This window comes from Hyla sarda, chromosome 6, assembly GCF_029499605.1.
Source record: "Hyla sarda isolate aHylSar1 chromosome 6, aHylSar1.hap1, whole genome shotgun sequence".
Taxonomy (NCBI): Eukaryota; Metazoa; Chordata; class Amphibia; order Anura; family Hylidae; genus Hyla; species Hyla sarda.
The window spans coordinates 145,511,490-145,534,397 of record NC_079194.1 but is presented as its reverse complement, the minus strand read 5'-3'; the positions used below and the strand labels follow the sequence as shown (position 1 = coordinate 145,534,397).

The 22,908-nt window shown below is 47.6% G+C and overlaps 1 protein-coding gene across 5 annotated transcripts in view; it reads left to right on the top strand.

Annotated features, from left to right (window-relative positions):
• LOC130277634 (solute carrier family 66 member 2-like) overlaps positions 1-22,908 on the top strand; it is a 201,188-nt gene that overhangs the window by 44,164 nt on the left and 134,116 nt on the right. For 4 of the 5 annotated variants that reach the window (XM_056528358.1, XM_056528357.1, XM_056528356.1 and 1 more), the window contains 2 exons: positions 5,068-5,282; positions 7,277-7,410. In XM_056528358.1, coding sequence (XP_056384333.1) covers positions 5,089-5,282; positions 7,277-7,410 — 328 coding nt within the window. In that variant the 5' untranslated portion in view covers positions 5,068-5,088. Of the gene's footprint in view, positions 1-4,639; positions 4,679-5,067; positions 5,283-7,276; positions 7,411-22,908 lie in introns of those variants that run through there. The other variant, XM_056528360.1, reaches the window with a different exon arrangement.

Sequence of the window (22,908 nt, the reverse complement as noted above, 5' to 3'; positions counted from 1 at the left end):
CGAAAGGCGTCAGGAGCTCCGCCAGGATATGGACTTTGTTCGCACGAGGCGTTTTTTCTCCCCGGCTCCTCTCTCCTCTGGTCCTCTGCAATCCGTTCCTGGGCCTCCCGCCGTGGAGGCTATGCAAGTTGACCGGTCTCGCCTGACACCTCAAGAGAGGACACGACGCCGCATGGAGAATCTCTGCCTGTACTGTGCCAGTACCGAACACTTCCTGAAGGATTGTCCTATCCGTCCTCCCCGCCTGGAAAGACGTACGCTGACTCCGCACAAAGGTGAAACAGTCCTTGAAGTCAACTCCGCTTCTCCACGTCTTACTGTACCTGTGCGGATATCTGCCTCTACCTTCTCCTTCTCCACTAAGGCCTTCTTGGACTCCGGATCTGCAGGAAACTTTATTTTGGCCTCTCTCATCAACAGGTTCAACATCCCAGTGACCAGTCTCGCCAGACCTCTCTACATCAATTGCGTTAACAATGAAAGATTGGACTGTGCCGTGCGTTACCGCACGGAACCCCTCCTAATGTGCATTGGACCTCACCACGAAAAAATTGAGTTTTTGGTCCTCTCCAATTGCACTTCCGAAATTCTCCTTGGACTACCCTGGCTTCAACACCATTCCCCAACCCTGGATTGGTCCACTGGGGAGATCAAGAGTTGGGGCCCCTCTTGTTCCAAGGACTGTCTTAAACCGGTTCCCAGTACTCCTTGCCGTGACCCTGTGGTTTCCCCTGTAACCGGTCTCCCTAAGGCCTATATGGACTTTGCGGATGTTTTTTGCAAAAAACAAGCTGAGACTTTACCTCCTCACAGGCCTTATGAATGTCCTATTGACCTCCTCCCGGGCACTACTCCACCCCGGGGCAGAATTTATCCTCTCTCTGTCCCAGAGACTCTTGCTATGTCTGAGTATATCCAGGAAAATTTAAAGAAGGGCTTTATCCGCAAATCCTCCTCTCCTGCCGGAGCCGGATTTTTCTTTGTGTCCAAAAAAGATGGCTCCCTACGTCCTTGCATTGACTACCGCGGTCTTAATAAAATCACTGTAAAAAAACGCTACCCCCTACCTCTCATCTCTGAACTCTTTGATCGCCTCCAAGGTGCCCACATCTTTACCAAACTGGACTTAAGAGGTGCCTATAATCTCATCCGCATCAGAGAGGGGGATGAATGGAAAACGGCATTTAACACTAGAGATGGACACTTTGAGTATCTGGTCATGCCCTTTGGCCTGTGCAACGCCCCTGCCGTCTTCCAAGACTTTAATGAAATTTTTCGTGATCTCTTATATTCCTGTGTTGTTGTATATCTGGACGATATCCTGATTTTTTCTGCCAACTTAGAAGAACACCGCCAGCATGTCCGCATGGTTCTTCAGAGACTTCGTGACAATCAACTTTATGCCAAAATGGAGAAATGTCTGTTTGAATGTCAATCTCTTCCTTTCCTAGGATACTTGGTCTCTGGCCAGGGACTACAAATGGATCCAGATAAACTCTCTGCCGTCTTAGATTGGCCACGCCCCTCCGGACTCCATGCTATCCAACGTTTTTTGGGGTTCGCCAATTATTACAGACAATTTATTCCACGTTTTTCCACCATTGTGGCTCCTATTGTGGCTTTAACCAAAAAGAATGCCAATCCTAAGTCATGGCCTCCTCAAGCGGAAGACGCCTTTAAACAGCTCAAGTCTGCATTTTCTTCGGCTCCCGTGCTCTCCAGACCTGACCCATCTAAACCCTTCCTATTGGAGGTTGATGCCTCCTCTGTAGGAGCTGGAGCGGTCCTTCTACAAAAAAATTCTTCCGGGCATGCTGTTACTTGTGGTTTTTTTTCTAGGACCTTCTCTCCGGCTGAGAGGAACTACTCCATCGGGGACCGAGAGCTTCTAGCCATTAAATTAGCACTTGAGGAATGGAGGCATCTGTTGGAGGGATCAAGATTTCCCGTTATTATTTACACCGATCACAAGAACCTCTCCTATCTCCAGTCTGCCCAACGGCTGAATCCTCGCCAGGCCAGGTGGTCTCTGTTCTTTGCCCGATTTAATTTTGAAATTCACTTTCGGCCTGCCGATAAGAACATTAGGGCCGATGCTCTCTCTCGTTCCTCGGATGCCTCGGAAGTAGAGCTCTCTCCGCAACACATCATTCCCCCTGACTGCCTGATCTCCACTTCTCCAGCCTCCATCAGGCAAACTCCTCCAGGGAAGACCTTCGTTTCTCCACGCCAACGCCTCGGAATCCTCAAATGGGGTCACTCCTCCCATCTCGCAGGTCATGCGGGTATCAAGAAATCCGTGCAACTCATCTCTCGTTTCTATTGGTGGCCGACTCTGGAGACGGATGTTGTGGATTTTGTGCGAGCCTGCACTGTCTGTGCCCGGGATAAGACTCCTCGCCAGAAGCCCGCTGGCCTTCTTCATCCTCTGCCTGTCCCCGAACAGCCTTGGTCTCTGATTGGTATGGACTTTATTACAGACTTACCTCCATCCCGTGGCAACACTGTTGTTTGGGTGGTCGTTGATCGATTCTCCAAGATGGCACATTTCATTCCTCTTCCTGGTCTTCCTTCAGCGCCTCAGTTGGCAAAACAATTTTTTGTACACATTTTTCGTCTTCACGGCTTGCCCACGCAGATTGTCTCGGATAGAGGCGTCCAATTCGTGTCAAAATTCTGGAGGGCTCTCTGTAAACAACTCAAGATTAAATTAAACTTTTCCTCTGCATATCACCCTCAATCCAATGGGCAAGTGGAAAGAATTAACCAGGTCCTGGGTGATTATTTACGCCATTTTGTTTCCTCCCGCCAGGATGACTGGGCAGATCTTCTACCATGGGCCGAATTCTCGTATAACTTCAGAGTCTCTGAATCTTCCTCCAAATCCCCATTTTTCGTGGTGTACGGCCGTCACCCTCTTCCCCCCCTCTCTACTCCCTTGCCCTCTGGTTTGCCCGCTGTAGATGAAGTGACTCGTGATCTTTCCACCATATGGAAAGAGACCCAAAATTCTCTTTTACAGGCTTCATCTCGCATGAAAAAGTTTGCCGATAAGAAAAGAAGAGCTCCCCCCATTTTTGCTCCCGGAGACAAGGTATGGCTCTCCGCTAAATATGTCCGCTTTCGTGTCCCCAGTTACAAACTGGGACCACGCTATCTTGGTCCTTTCAAAGTCTTGTGCCAAATTAATCCTGTCTCTTACAAACTTCTTCTTCCTCCTTCTCTTCGTATTCCTAATGCCTTTCATGTCTCTCTTCTTAAACCACTCATCATCAACCGTTTCTCTCCCAAGTTAGTTTCTCCCACTCCTGTCTCCGGTTCTTCTGACGTCTTCTCAGTGAAAGAGATACTGGCCTCCAAGACGGTCAGAGGAAAAAGGTTCTTTTTGGTGGATTGGGAGGGCTGTGGACCTGAAAAGAGATCCTGGGAACCTGAGGACAACATCCTAGACAAAAGTCTGCTCCTCAGGTTCCCAGGCTCTAAGAAGAGGGGGAGACCCAAGGGGGGGGTACTGTTACGCCGAGCGCTCCGGGTCCCCGCTCCTCCCCGGAGCGCTCGCTTCACTCTCACTACCGCAGCGCTCCGGGCAGCTCCACTGACCCGGTGCGCTGCGATACCGTCTCCAGCCGGGATGCGATTCGCGATGCGGGTGGCGCCCGCTCGCGATGCACATCCCGGCCCCCGTACCTGACTCGCTCTCCGTCTGTCCTGTCCCGGCGCGCGCGGCCCCGCTCCCTAGGGCGCGCGCGCGCCGGGTCTCTGCGATTTAAAGGGCCACTGCGCCGCTGATTGGCGCAGTGGTTCCAATTAGTGTGTTCACCTGTGCACTCCCTATTTATACCTCACTTCCCCTTCACTCCCTCGCCGGATCTTGTTGCCATTGTGCCAGTGAAAGCGTTTCCTTGTGTGTTCCTAGCCTGTGTTCCAGACCTCCTGCCGTTGCCCCTGACTACGATCCTTGCTGCCTGCCCTGACCTTCTGCTACGTCCGACCTTGCTTCTGTCTACTCCCTTGTACCGCGCCTATCTTCAGCAGCCAGAGAGGTTGAGCCGTTGCTAGTGGATACGACCTGGTCACTACCGCCGCAGCAAGACCATCCCGCTTTGCGGCGGGCTCTGGTGAAAACCAGTAGTGACTTAGAACCGGTCCACTAGCACGGTCCACGCCAATCCCTCTCTGGCACAGAGGATCCACCTCCTGCCAGCCGGCATCGTGACAGTTTAGAATATTTTCTCACTTGTGGACAAGATGTAACCCAGAATCAGTACAGAATAAATAATGTATGTCATACATTCACACAAGCTAATTACCTTTGGAATTTCCACAGCCTATTTGCTGCAGAAAGTCCGCAGCGGATTTTGCTACCATTGACTTCAATGGGTCCGAAGGAAAATCTGCCTCTATTCAGGATTTTCTTGAATTTATTGAAGTCAATGGTAGCAAAATCTGATGCGGATTTTCTGCAGCAAATACGCTGCGGAAATTCTGCATGTAATCCGTCCGTGTGAATGTACCCTTAGGGTGTATTCACACACATCATATCCGTTGCCGATTTGCGGTGGCAGATTTAACAAGGCAATCAAAAATACATAAGAATTGCCTTGTAAAATTGACAGTTGCGGATCTTACAACTGTAAATCCTCAGTGAATCCTGTGTATGTGTGAATGCAGTCTATGGGTATGTTCACACTTCATAAAAAGCAAATTTTATGGTATTTGTTGACAAGCCAGAAGAACAAGATGCCGATGTATAGCACAGCAAGCCCCCACCAGAACCATTGATTTCATTGTGCCAATAGTAGTCTAAAAGTGAATATATTCAGCATATTTGTGACAAAAAAAAAACAAAAAAACGTATGCACACATTTAGAATATGATCAGCACATTGAAATTAAGGAATTTTTATTTATCATTATGTATTAATTAATGAATTAATAATTTTTTTATTATTTAATTGATTTATTTATTTAAAGCCAGTTTGTCCTGACAACCCCCCCCCCCCCCCCCCTCCTACATCTATAGACTGGTAAGTCATTTTTCTTTAACAAAGTGTTTTGCATTTTTCAGTGATCACTGACAAGGATTACGATGGATCTTTCAGAGGATTCTGCAGACACGTGGCCAGTCCTGTCTTGGATGACGTCCTGCGTAATGGTGTTTGGCGGTGTGCTCCCATACATTCCTCAGTATCAGGAGATTAGGAGAACCTCTAACACGGACGGCTTTTCCACCTGGGTCTGTTTTGTTTTGCTTATTGCCAACATCCTCCGGATTTTTTTTTGGTAAGTGAGATCAGGGCAGCGCACATGAGATGCTGGAGATGCTGAGCTGTGGCTCATTCGGGGACTGTAGTATTTCCATTGTTGTTCCCTGCACTTTAAAAATTCTACTATTTGGTCATATGGGCCTTTCAGCTCTGTGTGAACTCTTAAAGGGATATTTCTATCTGAAAAGATCCTATTATATCTTGTAGTTCTTCTAAAAATAAGCACTTTTGCATATATATTTATTTACTTAATTTGTAGTCGTTCCTAGATATCTGCCTTATCTCCTCCAGTTGTTGTCTGCTTGTTGTCAAGGTTACTGGCCACCAGCTCTGTTCCTAAAGTAATGGTTGGACTAATGACACTCCAGGAGCCCGCAAGCTACTTGGCACTCTCCTAGACACCCCTCTATATATGTGTGTATGTGGGAACAGAACTACAATGTGCAGCCACCCCACATATACACACATCTGTACTCTGCAGCCTCCATTCATATTCATAATGGGAAAAGGACCTGAAAGATTTTAATCACGTGATTAAAGGTCCTAAACCGTGCAGGAAAAGTAGTAGGATGGTGACTGTAGTGTGTGAGTCTGTGTGTTATTGTGCCTATGTATGCGAGTGTTAGTGTATGTATGTCACTGTATGTATGTATAAAATTGTGTGTATGCATGTGAGTATGTGAGGGAAACAGAGCACAGCTAGCTTGAATTCTGCAGGACATTCCACTTACTGCAGTGCCGAATGCAAGGAGACCTGAGCCTGCTGCAACACAGAGCAGGTAAATGGGAGTTGGTAATAACCCTTTAGCCAGTTGGCTGAACTGAAAAGGTCACATGACATTTTTGCAGTTCTTACTTTTAAACAGTCAGAGAGACGGAGCTCAATACATTTTAAGTTCTTCATTGTAAATTTAAGGATCTGTTAAGTGGGTACAATTACTCCTCCAACAATGCTGCTACTCGGAGAGTTGGGTTGGTTTGATGTGCTGCTGATTGACCCCCACAGTCCTGTCTCCATTGTCATTCTGAGACCTGATAATTCGTACTGCATCCGCTCTGGGGGATTTTCCATTAATAATCAGCTTAGATGAATTCTCCTTGTTTCAGGGCTGCAATTATATCCCATCCCAGTAATTGTCGGGTTTCTTTTAGCTTTTATGTTATTCCACCAAATGACTTGAGCCCTTGAAATGTAAGCAGAATTAATGTGCTAGTAGTAATGAGCGTATGATCTCCGGGGCTGGAATAAGCTCCAGATCTGTGAATGAACAGATAAAGTCTCAACCCAGTGCAACTAATTGTTTTTCGACAAGGTCATATCGATGACTTCTCATAGAGAGCAGACCTTGTTACAATGTATCATTAGGAGCGGCATGTATCAATATTTAATTAAGATGGAAATTATTATCTTTCTCTTCTAATTATGCCCCAGAGACCAACAGGTGACATATGGCTCCTTCCCTCTCCTTCTGCAGTTATTATAACTTAAAACACCATGATCCATGTCTTAAAGAGCCCATAAGGTTAAAGTGGAACTCCGCCCCTAGACATCTTATCCCCTATCCAAAGGATAGGGGATAAGATGTCTGACGCTGGAATGCAGCGGATTACTTGGGTGCCAGGCCGGAGTTCAAGAGGGGTCTGGTCGCTGAGACCAAACCCCCCCACGCCCCATTAGACATCTTATGCCCTATCCTTTTGATGGGGATAAGGTGTTTAAGGGCGGACTACCCCTTTAAGATCACTTGCACCGACTAAACCTGCTCCTGATATATTGAGGGGTTAAAATGACGCATGAATATATATATATATATATATATATATATATATATATATGTATGTTGTGCTCTCCACCAGTCAGAGATGTAGATTAGTGGTTAGAATCATAAGCTTGGTGTCTCACATTCATCATACATAAACGGGCAGCAGGCCATTTTGCTAAAGCTGTTGGTGCTGGTCGCAATGTAGCAGGGCAGTGATGGTAACTTTTGATCATGTTTTCTGTTACAGGTTTGGGAAATTTTTTGAGGTCCCCCTCCTCCTGCAAAGCTTAATGATGATCATTACCATGTTATCACTCCTGCATCTCTGCTGCACTGTGCAGACTGTGAACCGTGTGTCAACCAAGTATCATGCCTTCACCGGTAAGACCTTTATGTTGAAAAAGACAAACACTGCAACTGATTTAAAGGCATATTGCCATCTTAATACAAGGGCTTCTTCCCCCTACAGCCTGCCTTATATCATTGGCCATGGTGAAGAAGAGGAAAACAGCTTAGGCAGTTGTTATACACAAGTTGCCTAACACCTGTTAACATTTTTACGGGACTTGCCTAAACAGCATGTTTTATTTTATCCCAGAAATTAAAGGGGTATTCAGGAGGTTAATTTTTCTTTGTAACTACGATAAAGCTGCTGAAAAATAGAACAGAAACTTATACTTACCTTCCTCATTTCTCTATTGCCGCCATTGTCACCCTGTTGGTTCTCCACTGCTGTCACGACTCGGCTGGCTGGAGGTGGATCCTCTGTGCCAGAGAGGGATTGGCGTGGACCGTGCTGGTGGACCGGTTCTAAGTTGCTACTGGTATTCACCAGAGCCCGCCGCAAAGCGGGATGGTCTTGCAGCGGCGGTAGCAACCAGGTCGTATCCACCAGCAACGGCTCAACCTCTCTGACTGCTGAAGATAGGCGTGGTACAAGGGAGTAGACAAGAGCAAGGTCGGACGTAGCAGAAGGTCAGGGCAGGCAGCAAGGATCGTAGTCAGGGGCAACGGCAGGAGGTCTGGAACACAGGCTAGGAACACACAAGGAAACGCTTTCACTGGCACAATGGCAACAAGATCCGGCGAGGGAGTGCAGGGGAAGTGAGGTATAAGTAGGGAGTGCACAGGTGAGAATACTGATTAGGCCTGCTGCACCAATCAGTGGCGCAGCGGCCCTTTAAATGGCAGAGACCCGGCACGCGCGCGCCCTAAGGAGCGGGGCCGCGCGTGCCGGGACAACACAGACGGGGAACGGGTCAGGTACGGGAGCCGAGATGCGCATCGCGAGCGGGCGCGTCCCGCATCGCGAATCGCATCCCGGCTGGGAGTAATATCGCAGCGCACCCGGTCAGCAGGTCTGACCGGGGTGCTGCCAATGAGAGAACGCTGCGAGCGCTCCGGGGAGGAGCGGGGACCCGGAGCGCTCGGCGTAACAGTACCCCCCCCCTTGGGTCTCCCCCTCTTTTTGGAGCCTGAGAACCTGAGGATAAGACTTTTGTCCAGGATGTTGTCCTCAGGTTCCCAGGATCTCTCCTCAGGGCCGCAATTCTCCCAGTCGACCAAGAAGAATCTTTTACCTCTGACCGTTTTGGATGCTAGAATCTCCTTTACAGAAAAGACGTCAGAAGATCCGGAAACTGGAGTGGGAGAACAACTTTGGGAGAGAAGCGGTTAAGGATGAGTGGTTTAAGGAGAGAGACATGGAAGGCATTGGGAATACGGAGAGAAGGAGGAAGAAGGAGTTTGTAAGAGACAGGGTTGATCTGGCACTTGATTTTGAAAGGACCAAGATAGCGTGGTCCCAGTTTGTAACTGGGGACACGAAAGCGGACATATTTAGCGGAGAGCCATACCTTGTCTCCGGGAGCAAAAATGGGGGGAGTTCTTCTTTTCTTATCGGCAAACCTTTTCATGCGGGATGAAGCCTGTAAAAGAGAATTTTGGGTCTCTTTCCATATGGTGGAAAGATCACGAGTCACTTCATCCACAGCGGGCAAACCAGAGGGCAAGGGAGTAGGGAGGGGGGGAAGAGGGTGACGGCCGTACACCACGAAAAATGGGGACTTGGCAGAAGATTCGGAGACTCTGAAGTTGTATGAGAATTCGGCCCATGGTAGAAGATCTGCCCAGTCATCCTGGCGGGAGGAAACAAAATGCCGTAAATAGTCACCCAGGACCTGATTAACTCTTTCTACTTGCCCATTGGATTGGGGATGATAAGAAGAAGAGAAGTTTAATTTGATCCTGAGCTGTTTACAGAGGGCCCTCCAGAATTTAGACACGAATTGGACGCCTCTATCTGAGACGATATGCGTGGGCAAACCGTGAAGGCGAAAAATGTGTACAAAAAATTGCTTTGCCAACTGAGGCGCTGAAGGAAGACCAGGAAGAGGAATAAAATGTGCCATCTTGGAAAATCGATCAACGACCACCCAAACAACTGTGTTGCCACGGGATGAGGGCAAGTCCGTAATAAAGTCCATACCAATCTGTGACCAAGGCTGTTCAGGAACAGGCAGAGGATGAAGGAGACCAGCAGGCTTCTGGCGAGGAGTCTTATCCCGGGCACAGACAGTACAGGCCCGCACGAAATCAATAACATCAGTCTCCAGAGTCGGCCACCAATAAAATCGAGAGATGAGTTGCAAGGATTTTTTGATGCCCACATGGCCTGCGAGGTGGGAGGAGTGTCCCCATTTGAGAATCCCGAGACGCTGGCAGGGAGAAACGAAGGTCTTCCCTGGAGGAGTTTGCCTGATGGAAGCTGGAGAAGTGGAGATCAGACAGTCCGGAGGAATGATGTGTTGCGGAGAGACCTCTACTTCAGAGGCATCAGAAGAACGAGAGAGGGCACCGGCCCTAATGTTCTTGTCAGCAGGGCGAAAATGGATTTCAAAGTTAAAACGGGCAAAGAACAACGACCACCTAGCCTGGCGAGGGTTCAGTCGTTGGGCAGACTGGAGGTAGGAGAGATTCTTGTGATCAGTGTATATGATAACTGGAAATTTTGATCCCTCCAGCAGGTGCCTCCATTCCTCAAGCGCCAATTTAATGGCCAGTAGTTCTCGATCCCCGATGGAATAGTTTCTCTCCGCCGGGGAGAAGGTCCTAGAAAAAAAACCACAAGTCACAGCATGCCCGGAAGAATTTTTTTGTAGAAGGACAGCTCCAGCTCCCACTGAGGAGGCATCTACCTCCAATAGGAAGGGTTTAGATGGGTCAGGTCTGGAGAGCACGGGAGCGGAATAAAAGGCAGACTTGAGATGTTTAAATGCGTCTTCCGCTTGGGGGGACCAGGACTTGGAATTGGTTTTCTTGGTTAAAGCCACGATAGGAGCCACAATAGTGGAAAAGTGTGGAATAAACTGTCTGTAATAATTGGCGAACCCCAAAAAACGTTGGATAGCACGGAGTCCGGAGGGGCGTGGCCAATCTAAGACGGCAGAGAGTTTATCTGGGTCCATTTGTAGTCCCTGGCCAGAGACCAAGTATCCTAGGAAAGGAAGAGATTGACATTCAAAGAGACATTTCTCCATTTTGGCATAAAGTTGATTGTCACGAAGTCTCTGAAGAACCATGCGGACATGCTGGCGGTGTTCTTCTAAGTTGGCAGAAAAAATCAGAATATCGTCCAGATAAACCACAACACAGGAATATAGGAGATCACGAAAAATTTCATTAACAAAGTCTTGGAAGACGGCAGGGGCGTTGCATAGGCCAAAGGGCATGACCAGATACTCAAAGTGTCCATCTCTGGTGTTAAATGCGGTCTTCCATTCGTCCCCCTCCCTGATGCGGATGAGATTATACGCACCTCTTAAGTCCAGTTTGGTAAAGATGTGGGCACCTTGTAAGCGATCAAAGAGTTCCGAGATAAGAGGTAAGGGGTAGCGGTTTTTTACCGTGATTTTATTAAGTCCGCGGTAATCAATACAAGGACGTAGGGAGCCATCTTTTTTGGACACAAAAAAAAATCCAGCTCCAGCAGGAGAGGAGGACTTGCGGATAAACCCCTTTTTTAAATTCTCCTGGATGTACTCCGACATGGCAAGAGTCTCTGGAGCAGACAGAGGATAGATTCTGCCCCGGGGTGGGGTAGTACCCGGGAGGAGGTCAATAGGACAGTCATAAGGCCTGTGAGGAGGCAAAGTCTCAGCTTGCTTTTTGCAAAAAACGTCAGAATAGTCCATATAAGCCTTAGGAAGACCGGATACAGGGGGAACCACAGGGTCATGGCAAGGAGTACTGGGCACAGATTTAAGACAGTCCTTGTGACAAGAAGTACCCCAGTTCTTGATTTCTCCTGTGGACCAATCAAGGGTTGGGGAATGGCGTTGAAGCCACGGTAATCCAAGAAGAATTTCAGAAGTGCAGTTGGAGAGGACCAAAAATTCAATTTTTTCGTGATGAGGTCCGATGCACATTAGGATAGGTTCCGTGCGGTAACGCACGGTACAGTCCAATCTTTCATTGTTAACAGAATTGATGTAGAGGGGTCTGGCGAGACTGGTCACCGGGATGTTGAACCTGTTGATGAGAGAGGCCAAAATAAAATTTCCTGCAGATCCGGAATCCAAGAAGGCCGTAGCAGAGAAGGAGAAGGTAGAGGAAGATATCCGCACAGGCACAGTAAGGCATGGAGAAGCAGAGTAGACATCAAGAACTGTCTCATCTTTGTGTGGAGTCAGCATACGTCTTTCCAGGCGGGGAGGACGGATAGGACAATCTTTCAAGAAGTGTTCGGTACCGGCACAGTACAGGCATAGGTTCTCCATGCGGCGTCGTGTACTCTCTTGAGGTGTCAAGCGAGACCGGTCAACTTGCATAGCCTCCACGGCGGGAGGCACAGGAACGGATTGCAGAGGACCAGAGGAGAGAGGAGCCGGGGAGAGAAACCGCCTCGTGCGAACAAAGTCCATATCCTGGCGGAGCTCCTGACGCCTTTCGGAAAAACGCATGTCAATGCGGGTGGCAAGATGAATAAGTTCATGCAGGTTAGCAGGAATTTCTCGTGCGGCCAGCACATCTTTAATGTTGCTGGATAGGCCTTTTTTAAAGGTCGCGCAGAGGGCCTCATTATTCCAGGATAATTCGGAGGCAAGAGTACGGAATTGGATGGCGTACTCGCCAACAGAAGAATTACCCTGGACCAGGTTCAGCAGGGCAGTCTCAGCAGAAGAGGCTCGGGCAGGTTCCTCAAAGACACTTCGGATCTCCGTGAAGAAGGAGTGTACAGAGGCAGTGACGGGGTCATTGCGGTCCCAGAGCGGTGTGGCCCATGACAGAGCTTTCCCAGACAGAAGGCTGACTACGAAAGCCACCTTAGACCTTTCAGTTGGAGACTGGTCCGACATCATCTCCAAGTGCAGGGAACATTGTGAAAGAAAGCCACGGCAAAACTTAGAGTCCCCATCAAATTTATCCGGCAAGGATAATCGTAAGCCGGAAGCGGCCACTCGCTGCGGAGGAGGTGCAGGAGCTGGCGGAGGAGATTGTTGCTGGAGCTGTGGTAATAGCTGCTGTAGCATCACGGTCAGTTGAGACAGCTGGTGACCTTGTTGCGCTATCCGTTGCGACTGCTGGGCGACCACCGTGGTGAGGTCGGCGACAACTGGCAGTGGGACTTCAGCGGGATCCATGGCCGGATCTACTGTCACGACTCGGCTGGCTGGAGGTGGATCCTCTGTGCCAGAGAGGGATTGGCGTGGACCGTGCTGGTGGACCGGTTCTAAGTTGCTATTGGTATTCACCAGAGCCCGCCGCAAAGCGGGATGGTCTTGCAGCGGCGGTAGCAACCAGGTCGTATCCACCAGCAATGGCTCAACCTCTCTGACTGCTGAAGATAGGCGCGGTACAAGGGAGTAGACAAGAGCAAGGTCGGACGTAGCAGAAGGTCAGGGCAGGCAGCAAGGATCGTAGTCAGGGGCAACGGCAGGAGGTCTGGAACACAGGCTAGGAACACACAAGGAAACGCTTTCACTGGCACAATGGCAACAAGATCCGGCGAGGGAGTGCAGGGGAAGTGAGGTATAAGTAGGGAGTGCACAGGTGAGAATACTGATTAGGCCTGCTGCGCCAATCAGTGGCGCAGCGGCCCTTTAAATGGCAGAGACCCGGCGCGCGCGCGCCCTAAGGAGCGGGGCCGCGCGCGCCGGGACAACACAGACGGGGAACGGGTCAGGTACGGGAGCCGAGATGCGCATCGCGAGCGGGCGCATCCCGCATCGCGAATCGCATCCCGGCTGGGAGTAATATCGCAGCGCACCCGGTCAGCAGGTCTGACCGGGGCGCTGCGAATGAGAGAACGCTGCGAGCGCTCCGGGGAGGAGCGGGGACCCGGAGCGCTCGGCGTAACAACTGCACAGCACTTCCTTGTTTGGGTGCCAGCACAGGGACCTGCCTGCTCAGCCAATCACTGGCTGAGGCTTGACAGTGACTAGTTGAGTGGGCAGGTCTTTTTGCAAACACCAACACATGGTGGTGCTGTGCAGCAGGGACCAACAGCATGACAATAATGGTGGCAGGGGAGCAAACAAGGTAACTATAGGTTTTAGTTTCACTTTTCAGCAACCTGAACCTCATGAATAAGACTACTCTTCAAATCATGAGGCTGATAGTGGCAAAGGGTGTCCTGCCTTCTGGCAACCCATCACCAAGAGCCAGTGTTGTCATAAAGAAGCCTGTCATAGCAGTGCCATCCAGATCATCTTTCTGGCCTAATCTCTTGAAATATTAGATGTGAGCACATATAAAATAAAGCCATAGATTCGGGATAGCTAAGCCTTCCCAGTTTTTGTCTCTCTATACTGACCTGATCATGCACTAAAATTTGTAGACCCATTTCATAGGGATGTCTACTGTAGAGAAGCTGGGTGGGCATCACAACTTTTTTAACAAGATTATCCCAACCAATCGTGGTTATGGGTAATTTACACCAGGCGTTAGATTTGGTAGCAAATCAATGGTTATAGATTGACAGGACAAAGAGGAAAAGTTGCTGAGTTGCCCATAGCAACCAATCAGATTGTTGTGCTATGCGGTATACCGGTTCATACCAAATACCTAATTTTTTTTCCTGTACGACATGAATTTTTCCCATACCGCAATACCGGTTGGGCCCCGACCCCCCCCCCCCCCCCCCCCCCTCGAATGAATGAATTATCAGCCGCAGCGCGCTGTCCCCACATCGGGGAACTAATCTTATGTGACCCGCGGGCGCTGTTCTGCTTCTCTTTTCTCCCCCCCCCCCCCAATGAATTATCAGCCCAGCACTGCGCAGTCCCCCACATTGGGGAACGAATCATATGTCACCCGCAAATGCCGCTCTCTTCGTCCTCCTGTGAGTTGCGGGCTGCCGGCGCTGGACTACATATTCCTTGTTTCTGGGCTGCAAAAATAAACAAAATACTCATCTTCCTACGTTCCCCCGTTGCTCCGGTAACAGCCTCACGCTGGGGATGGGAACGTCACAGAGCCGTCAGCTTATCACCGGCCGCACCGATTTCCCGCCTCAGCCGGTGATAGGCTGAGCGCACTGTCATGTAAGGAGCCGGCCTCTTACATGACATGGCGCTCAGCCTATCACCGGCCGCAGTGATGTCATGTACGGAACCCAGGCAGCAGGGAGAAGACAAGGCCCAGGCTCCCTACATGACAGTGCGCTCAGCCTATCAACGGCCGAGGCTGGACATCGCTGCGGTCGGTGATAGGCTGACGGCTCTGTGACATTCCCATCCCCAGAGTGAGGCCGTTACCGGAGCAACAGGGGTACGTAGGAAGGTGAGTTAAAGTTTATTTTGTTTATTTTTGCAGCCCAGGCACAGGAATATGTAGTACAGAACAGTTTTCTAGCCCCGGCGCCCACGGGTCACATCATGGGGGGGGATACCGTTAAACACCATGGAACCGCCATAACTTACAAAAATACAGTGATGCACATTTTTGGTCATACCGCCCAGCTCTATCAGATCGCTTCTTATATTTTTGACAAGGCCTCTGCAAAATGAAAGAAGCAATCTTTGGTTGCTATGGGCAACTGGGCAACTTTTCCTCTGCACAGGTTTTGATAAATCTCCCTCAATAATCTTGTAATTTAAAATATCCCTTAATGCATCCACAACTAACATCTACGGCAGTATTCACATATGGCAGATTTGTTGCAGAACTTTCTCGTATTCACAATTCTGTGCATGTGGATGGTATTGTTTAGGTGGCAAGCATCCAATAAATGGGACAGTTTGTGCAGCATGTGTATGGATTTATTATTAAGTCTTATTAAGATGAATATAACAGTCTAAGAAATTTCTGCTTCAAATCTACATGTGAATATACTGTGAAACAGATCATTCATAGGGGGCTCAACTACAATGATTAATTATATCCCCAATCCTGGGATTTTTCTCCCCTGGATTTACAGGGGGTTTAACCCTAGCACCACACAATACAGATGTATATACACTACATCCAGAAAGTTTTAAGACTCTTTAACTTTTCTCCCGTTTTATTATGTTTCGGCCTTGTGCTAAAATAAAAAAAATATACGGTATCTGTTTTTCAGAGTTGAAGTAGCCAGTAGCAATGATAGCCAGTAGCATTTGCAGTATATTATATTCTAATTTCTACGTCACTTCTGTAGCCGGTGTCAGGATTTCACATAATGTGTCATGTCCAGATCTTAGCAGTTGTACAGTGGGACTCGTGTTATGGAGATTTTTATTGGCAGCGGTGTGGTTTGCCACCCTGAAATTCTTCTGCTTCATTCATGCAGTGAGAATGAAATGGCTGAACGTGCAGTGTTCTCTGCTGAGGGCTATTTGTCACTGTCTGCGTGAACCTTCCTCCCTGCTGCAAATCGACTGGGAAAACACCTGACTGCTGGATATTCCTGCTGGAAATTCTCAAAATTAGAAATGCTTCTTCATTGTTTCCCAAAAAATAAATTACTAGACATGTTCTCAGGGGACAAAAAGCGAGAGATCCAGTTCTGTGCTTTATATCTGCAGTGTTTATGTTTGAAATCCGATTGTTGGCTCTTTTTTTATTCTGTGGATAGTATTGGGGTCCGATCCTGAAGCCCCCATTGGTGGGTGGAACCACGTGGAAAAAAGTGACATTGAGATTTTTTTTTTATCGGGCAAAAGAACACAGAATTATATGTGGAAAAAAGAGCATTTCTGTGTCTTAAAACATGTGGCTTATAGACAAATGAACATACCCATACTGTATAACACTTTATTTTCTCCCAAAAAAGCTCCTTTTATACCTTTGTATGTCGATGCAAATTAAATTAAATTCCAAGTACCTGATACTTGTCGCAGGATGGCAGCCATGCACAGACCCGTTACATGAACTTGGGTATGTTAAATGAAATGATGCACTAATTAAATGGGTACTGAATTTATCTATCTCCGCGGCTACTGAAGAAAATATATGGAGCAGCGGTGCACATGCTCCATTCAGACTTGTACATTGTGAAACAACCCCCTTTAAATGAGTACTCCGGGATACAAAACCTTATCCCCCATCCTACGGGGGCTCTGGCTCTCCTGCTGAATGGGGCGTGTAAAATGTTTGTATCCCGGAGTACCGCTTTAACACAGGGGAATTATCAGCCAAATGGGCTGATGATTACCCCATGTAAGATCACATTCCTGCATGTGGCCAAAATCACACCTCCATGTGTTCAGTAATGGCTATGCAATGGTACCAGGATCATGAGCAATATCATGCCCCCCGCATGCCCATTGGCACCATGAGCGGGGTGTGATTTTGGCACTCTAAATGGAAAAGCATTGGGATTTCACCCTAAAAAGATAAGTATTGGTCATCCTAAAGAGCTCACTGAATTCCAGAATGGTACTGTAATAGGACGCCACTGCTGCCACAAGTCAGTTTGTGAAATTTCTTCCCTCCTAAATCTGCATTCTGCCATCCTGTTCATTAAGCAGGAAGATGTATGGAATGAAGCTGAGTGATTGACAGATTCTGCGTTCTGTATGGAAAGGACACTATGCTACATTTAAAGTCCTGAAGACTTTATTTCCTAATTTGCTCATATAATCAGTTACAGAATTGACTGCTTGCCTGTATACTCAGGTTATGACACAGTGATTCCTCTTTTGCACTGGTTACTTAAGATGAGAAATAAATACAGGAAAGACTTTACCTGTTCCATAAATCTTCCTCTGTAATCGTATTCACTGGAGATCAGCAATGTGCACTTCCCCCCTGCCGTCAACTCTATTCTAGCTTTCATTTTTCATACACATTATGGCACTGGTCTGGATATCCTTCAATTACTGCTTTAGATACACTGTGGGGGGCACAGGAGTCATTCCAAAGCTGCTGAAAATGGCTGCATCTGCAACTTGTCTCAATCAAAGCAGGAGGACTGTAGGACAGATCTGATCTATAATACCCATACATTATTCTGCCACAAATGAAAAACTACTAAAATACTACCTAATATATACAGGTTTTAACCACTTTAATACAGTCCCCTAAGTACAAGTATATATCGACAAGAAAATAAATACTTTAATACTGCTCCTATGTAAAAGAATGCAACTATGGTAATGTTTCCTCCTATGTACATGCATATGTAACTTTTATTATGCTGCCATACAAAAGTATAACTATAAAACTGCTCTATTTGTACAATAATATAACTACTATTAGGCTAGGTTTCCACTATTTTTTTTTTTTTTTACACCTAAAAAACACCAGCATAAACGCCAGAAAAACTGCCGCAGCTTTTTTCGGCTACGGTAAGTTTCCACTTGTTTTTTTTTCTGGCAGTTTTTGGAAAACTGCCACTGCAGTTTTTGAGCCAAACCCTGAAATGTATTCAAAAAGAATAGGACATATAAAGGAAGGACTTTTTCTTCTCCTCCCTTATGGATCCACTTCTGACTTTGGCTCAAAAACTGCAGTGGCAGTTTTTCAAAAACTGTGAGATAAAAATCAAGTGGAAACTTAGCCTCTTAAGTTTTGACATTTTTTTTATTTTTTCTGTCGCTTTTGCCTTTAAATTTCATTTTCGGCCCCTTTGGCGTTTTTTCCTAAATTTGTTGCGTACAAAAAAATAAAATAAAAAAATGGATGCAGTAGGGATAGAAAAAGATGTACCCGACAGAGGGACCTAAAAATTTAGCTGACAAAAATATAGAAAGGGGGCATTTAAATGTACAAATAATATATTTTTTTGAATACATTTTGTAAAAATTTTTATTAGTAATGTATTTCAATAATGTGTTTAATAAAGTGTGTGTGTCTGTGTTTTTAAACTTTTTTTAATTTTTTTAATTTTACACACTGTTCCATGATGTCACTCCTGACACCCGATGCGATCGTCCTATCTATAGCAGAAATGTGGAGCCGCTCTATACAGCGCTCGCATCCCTGCACTATACTCCGGCCGGCCAAAGGAACTACAGCTCCCAGCATGGAGCAGAGTGTGCTCCATGTTGTGAGTAGTAGTACCTGCAGTTAAGGAAAGATCACAGCGGGTGTCACTCCTTACACTAGCTGCGATCTTCCTGTATAATGTATAGATGCAGGCGGCTGGCCGCTCTTCTATGGTCCTATGGTATGATGTGATCCTCCTGTATAATGTATAATAGATGCGGCCGGCCGCTCTTCTATTGTCCCCTGCACTGATGTATATATACACCTATTCATATTTCCCACAGAGAGTTGTAATTGGCTGGAACCATCTGGAACAGTGTGTTCTATGCTGGGAGTAGTAGTACTACCTAAAAAAAATTTAAAATAAAGAAAAAAATGTGAAAACAGTTAAAAACACACCCACACTTTATTCAACACATTTATTTAACAATTATTAAAATACATTATTAATAAAAAGTTTAACAAAATTTATTATAACAAATATATTATTTTTACATTTAAATGGCCCCTTTCTAAATTTTTATCGGTTACATTTTTAGTTCCCTGCCCTCCCACGTAAATTGATCCCTGTTTAAAACCCCTTAAGGACCGGGGTTTTTTCCATTTTTGCATTTTCATTTTTGCTCCTTGCCTTTAAAAAATCATAACTCTTTCAATTTTGCACCTAAGAATCCATATTATGGCTTATTTTTTGCGTCACCAATTCTACTTTGTAATGACGTCAGTCATTGTGCTCAAAAATCTACGGTGAAACGGAAAATAAAATCATTGTGAGACAAAATTGAAAAAAAAAAACGCTGTTTTGTAACTTTTGGGGGCTTCCTTTTGTACGTAGTACATTTTTCAGTAAAAATGACACCTGATATTTATTCTGTAGGTCCATACGGTTAAAATGATACCCTACTTATATAGGTTTGATTTTGTCATACTTCTGGAAAAAATCATAACTTCATGCTGAAAAATGAATATGTTTAAAATTGTCATTTCTGACCCCTATAACTTTTTTATTTTTCCGTGTATGGGGCTAATTTTTTGCGCCGCGATCTGAAGTTTTTAACGTTCTTGCATTGATAGAACTTATTGATCGCTTTTTATTCATTTTTTCATGATATAAAAAGTGACCAAAAATGCACTATTTTGGACTTTGGAATTTTTTTGCGCGCATGCCATTGAACGTGCGGTTTAATTAACAATATATTTTTATAATTCAGACATTTCCGCACGCGGCGATACCATATATGTTTATTTTTATTTTTATTTACACTGTGTTTTTTTTTAATGGGAAAAGGGGGGTGATTCAAACTTTTAATAGGGAAGGGGTTAAATGATATTTATTCACTTTTTTTGCAGTGTTATAGCTCTCATAGGGACCTATAACACTGCACACACTGATCTTTATCATTGATCACTGGTTTCTCATAAGAAACCAGTGATCGATGATTCTGCCGCTTGACTGCTCATGCCTGGATCTCAGACACTGAGCAGTCATTCGGCGATCGGACAGCGAGGAGGCAGGTAGGGGCCCTCCCGCTGTCCTGTAAGCTGTTCGGGATGCCGCGATTTCGCCGCGGCTATCCCGAACAGCCCACTTAGCTAACCGGCATGCTTTCAGTTTCACTTTAGACGCGGCGTTCAACTTTGAACGCCGCGTCTAAAGGGTTAATAGCGCGCGGCACAGCGATCAATGCCGCGCGCTATTAGCCACGGGTCCCGGGCCCGACCCGCGTTATAGATTGGGAGTGGACACATGACGTTCCAGTACGTCATGTGTCCTTAAGGGGTTAAAAGTTAATAAAAATGTCATTATGGGGGGCGTGTCCTGCCATGCAGCGTGAGGACGCTTCTCCTTGGAGCTCTGTCACTGACCGCCGCAGATTCGGGACTTACACCAGCCAAATGAGGAACAAGGGGCACAGAAAACCTTGGCTAGGGGAACCCCTTCTGCCTCAGGGGTTCCCATTTCTATTTTTTTCTCCGTGCTCCAGACGGAGCCGTCCAGCCCTCAGCGCGGCGGCCCTGCCCGAGACTCCCGCGCTCCACACAGCCTCCGCAGACGCCGACAGGACCTACGAGCACTGCGCTCACTGCCTCACCTGCTGTCATCCAGCCGCGATCCTCCCGGGGTGAGTCAGATCTGCAGGGCTCGCCTTTAGAAGTGCCCCTGCTGGACTTGGACTCCCGCTGTTAGCCACGCCCCTCCAGTCACGGGCACCATCTTGTGTGCTGGCTCTCTCGCTCAGGACCCTGCCAATGCAGTGCCCCGGCTCCCCTGTGCCTGGAGCCTCCTTCTGTGGTGCCCAGCTGAGCCCTGCACCTCGCTCTCCCTCATTGCAGGAGGGAAAGGACCAAGCTGAATCTGCCGCTGTGGCCCCTGACTCCCCAGCGGCACTGCCTCCACTCAGTCCCCAGGCCTCATCACAAGGGTCCCTGCTCTTGTTCCCAGCCATGGACCTTCCAAGTCTCCAAACTGTGGACCCCTCTGGCACCGGCACCCCCTCCTTCACACCTCCTCTCCAGCCGCCCGAAGTGGTACCCCCTTCATATGTGGACCCATCTGCCCCCCCACGGTCCCCACAGGTGGGCCCTGCAACCTCACCTGCTCACTCATGGGGGTCCTCCAGCCTCTCCTCCTGGCTCCTCGATGTAGGGGGAGATCAGCGGGCTCCTCCACCCCCTGCACCTGCCCACAATCCACCACATGCAGATGCCAGTCTGGAATGCCGAGGGGGGGCCCCCCCGCTGCCTACTCAGGATCCTGAAATAATGGTCCTCCCATCCGCGACCACGCACCATATCCTGAGAGATCACCCTGAGCTTCAGGCGCTCCTAGCGCTGTTGCCCTCCAAGCAGGACCTCTTCTCTCTAGCAACGGACTTGCGTACAGCCTGGCATCAGGATCTTCAGGTAGTCCAAACTGATGTGGACTCTCTTCGTTCCTCGGTGACAGAACTTCAAATCCTCAGTCCTGGGGGCAGTGGACTCTCTACGCTCAGACCTGGACACTCAGATTCAGCGGCAGCAACTGCTTCCCTCTCAATTTGATGATTTAGGAAACCGTAATAGATGGAACAATATCCGCGTGCGGGGCCTTCCTGAATCGGTCCGACCCCAAGATCTTCTGCAGGTTCTCACCGAGCTCTTCAATTTTATCCTGAACCGCCCGCCTCGCATTCCTATTGAGATGGACAGAGCTCATAGGGTGCTACGCCCGCAGAGCACTGACCCGCAGAAGCCGAGAGATGTTATTTGTCGCCTGCACTACTACACAATCAAAGAGGACATCATGCGGAAAGCCCGACAAATGAGAGACTTGGACTTTAACCGGATGCGTCTCCAACTGTTCCCGGACCTTTCCCGGTTCACGCTTAGACAACGTGCCTCTTTGAAACCTCTGCTATCTGTTCTGCAGGACCAGAATATACCATACCGGTGGGGCTTCCCCTTTGCCCTCTCTGTCCGTATGGATGACAAGCTGGTGACCCTACACCAATCTTCGGATTTGCCACTATTCCTGCAGACTTTGGGGTTGCCTCCTATGGACTTGCCCCAATGGGCTGACATCCTAAAGAACCCATACCTACTGGTATCTTCTGATGGCCCTCCGACAGTTGTCTCTTCCTTGAAACCTGCTACCTCTCGCCCGCAGAGATCTCGCCGGAGACCACGTACCTCATCCCGCTCTAGGAGGGGCTCTCAGCGCTCGCCATGATTTGCTGCCATTGCTACTTTATGAACATTCTGTTTGTGCTGGAGCTGCCGAGGGTCCTACATCCTGATCTACGGCCTTGGAGAGCAGCCTGACTTTGTGAACTTTGACAACGGTTCTTTGACCACTGATGGACTGTTCCTGCCACCTGACGTCGAGATCGATGAGTATAATTGTGCCTTTTGGACCTCTGATATTGTGTCTGATTATGTTATCAACTTTCCCATGTGTTTTATTGCTGTTTATTATTAATGTTCTAGCTCATTGGCGGTCATACGGATACTCTAAGTCTATTTTTGTTTTTTTACTTTTCTCTTTTTCCACAACTCACTGCTGAACGTGGCTTACATTGTTCGTATCACCTAGTGTGACACCTGCGCCCCACGTAGGTTGTCGGTAGATTTGTGGTCTACCACGTTTTAGCCTTTTGGCTCACTACTTCGTTTTGTGCGCATTTATTCTGTTTCTTGCCTTCCCTTCTCCCCTCTCCTTCCCGCTCACTCTCCCACTTCTTATCCCTCTTGTCCCTCTTCCCTCCCCGCCCCAGGAACTTCCCCTCTCACTATAGGGATTGACATTAGTTTTCTGCTCTATTTTTTAGATGGCCTCCCTAAAAGTCACTTCCCTGAATGTCCAAGGCTTTAACGTCCCTAGTAAACGTGCCAAAATCTTTTATATATTTTCCATAAATTGAGATCTCATATAGTGTGTCTCCAGGAGACTCATCTCCGCCAGGATCAGTTGGGGGGCTTTCGCAACCGATA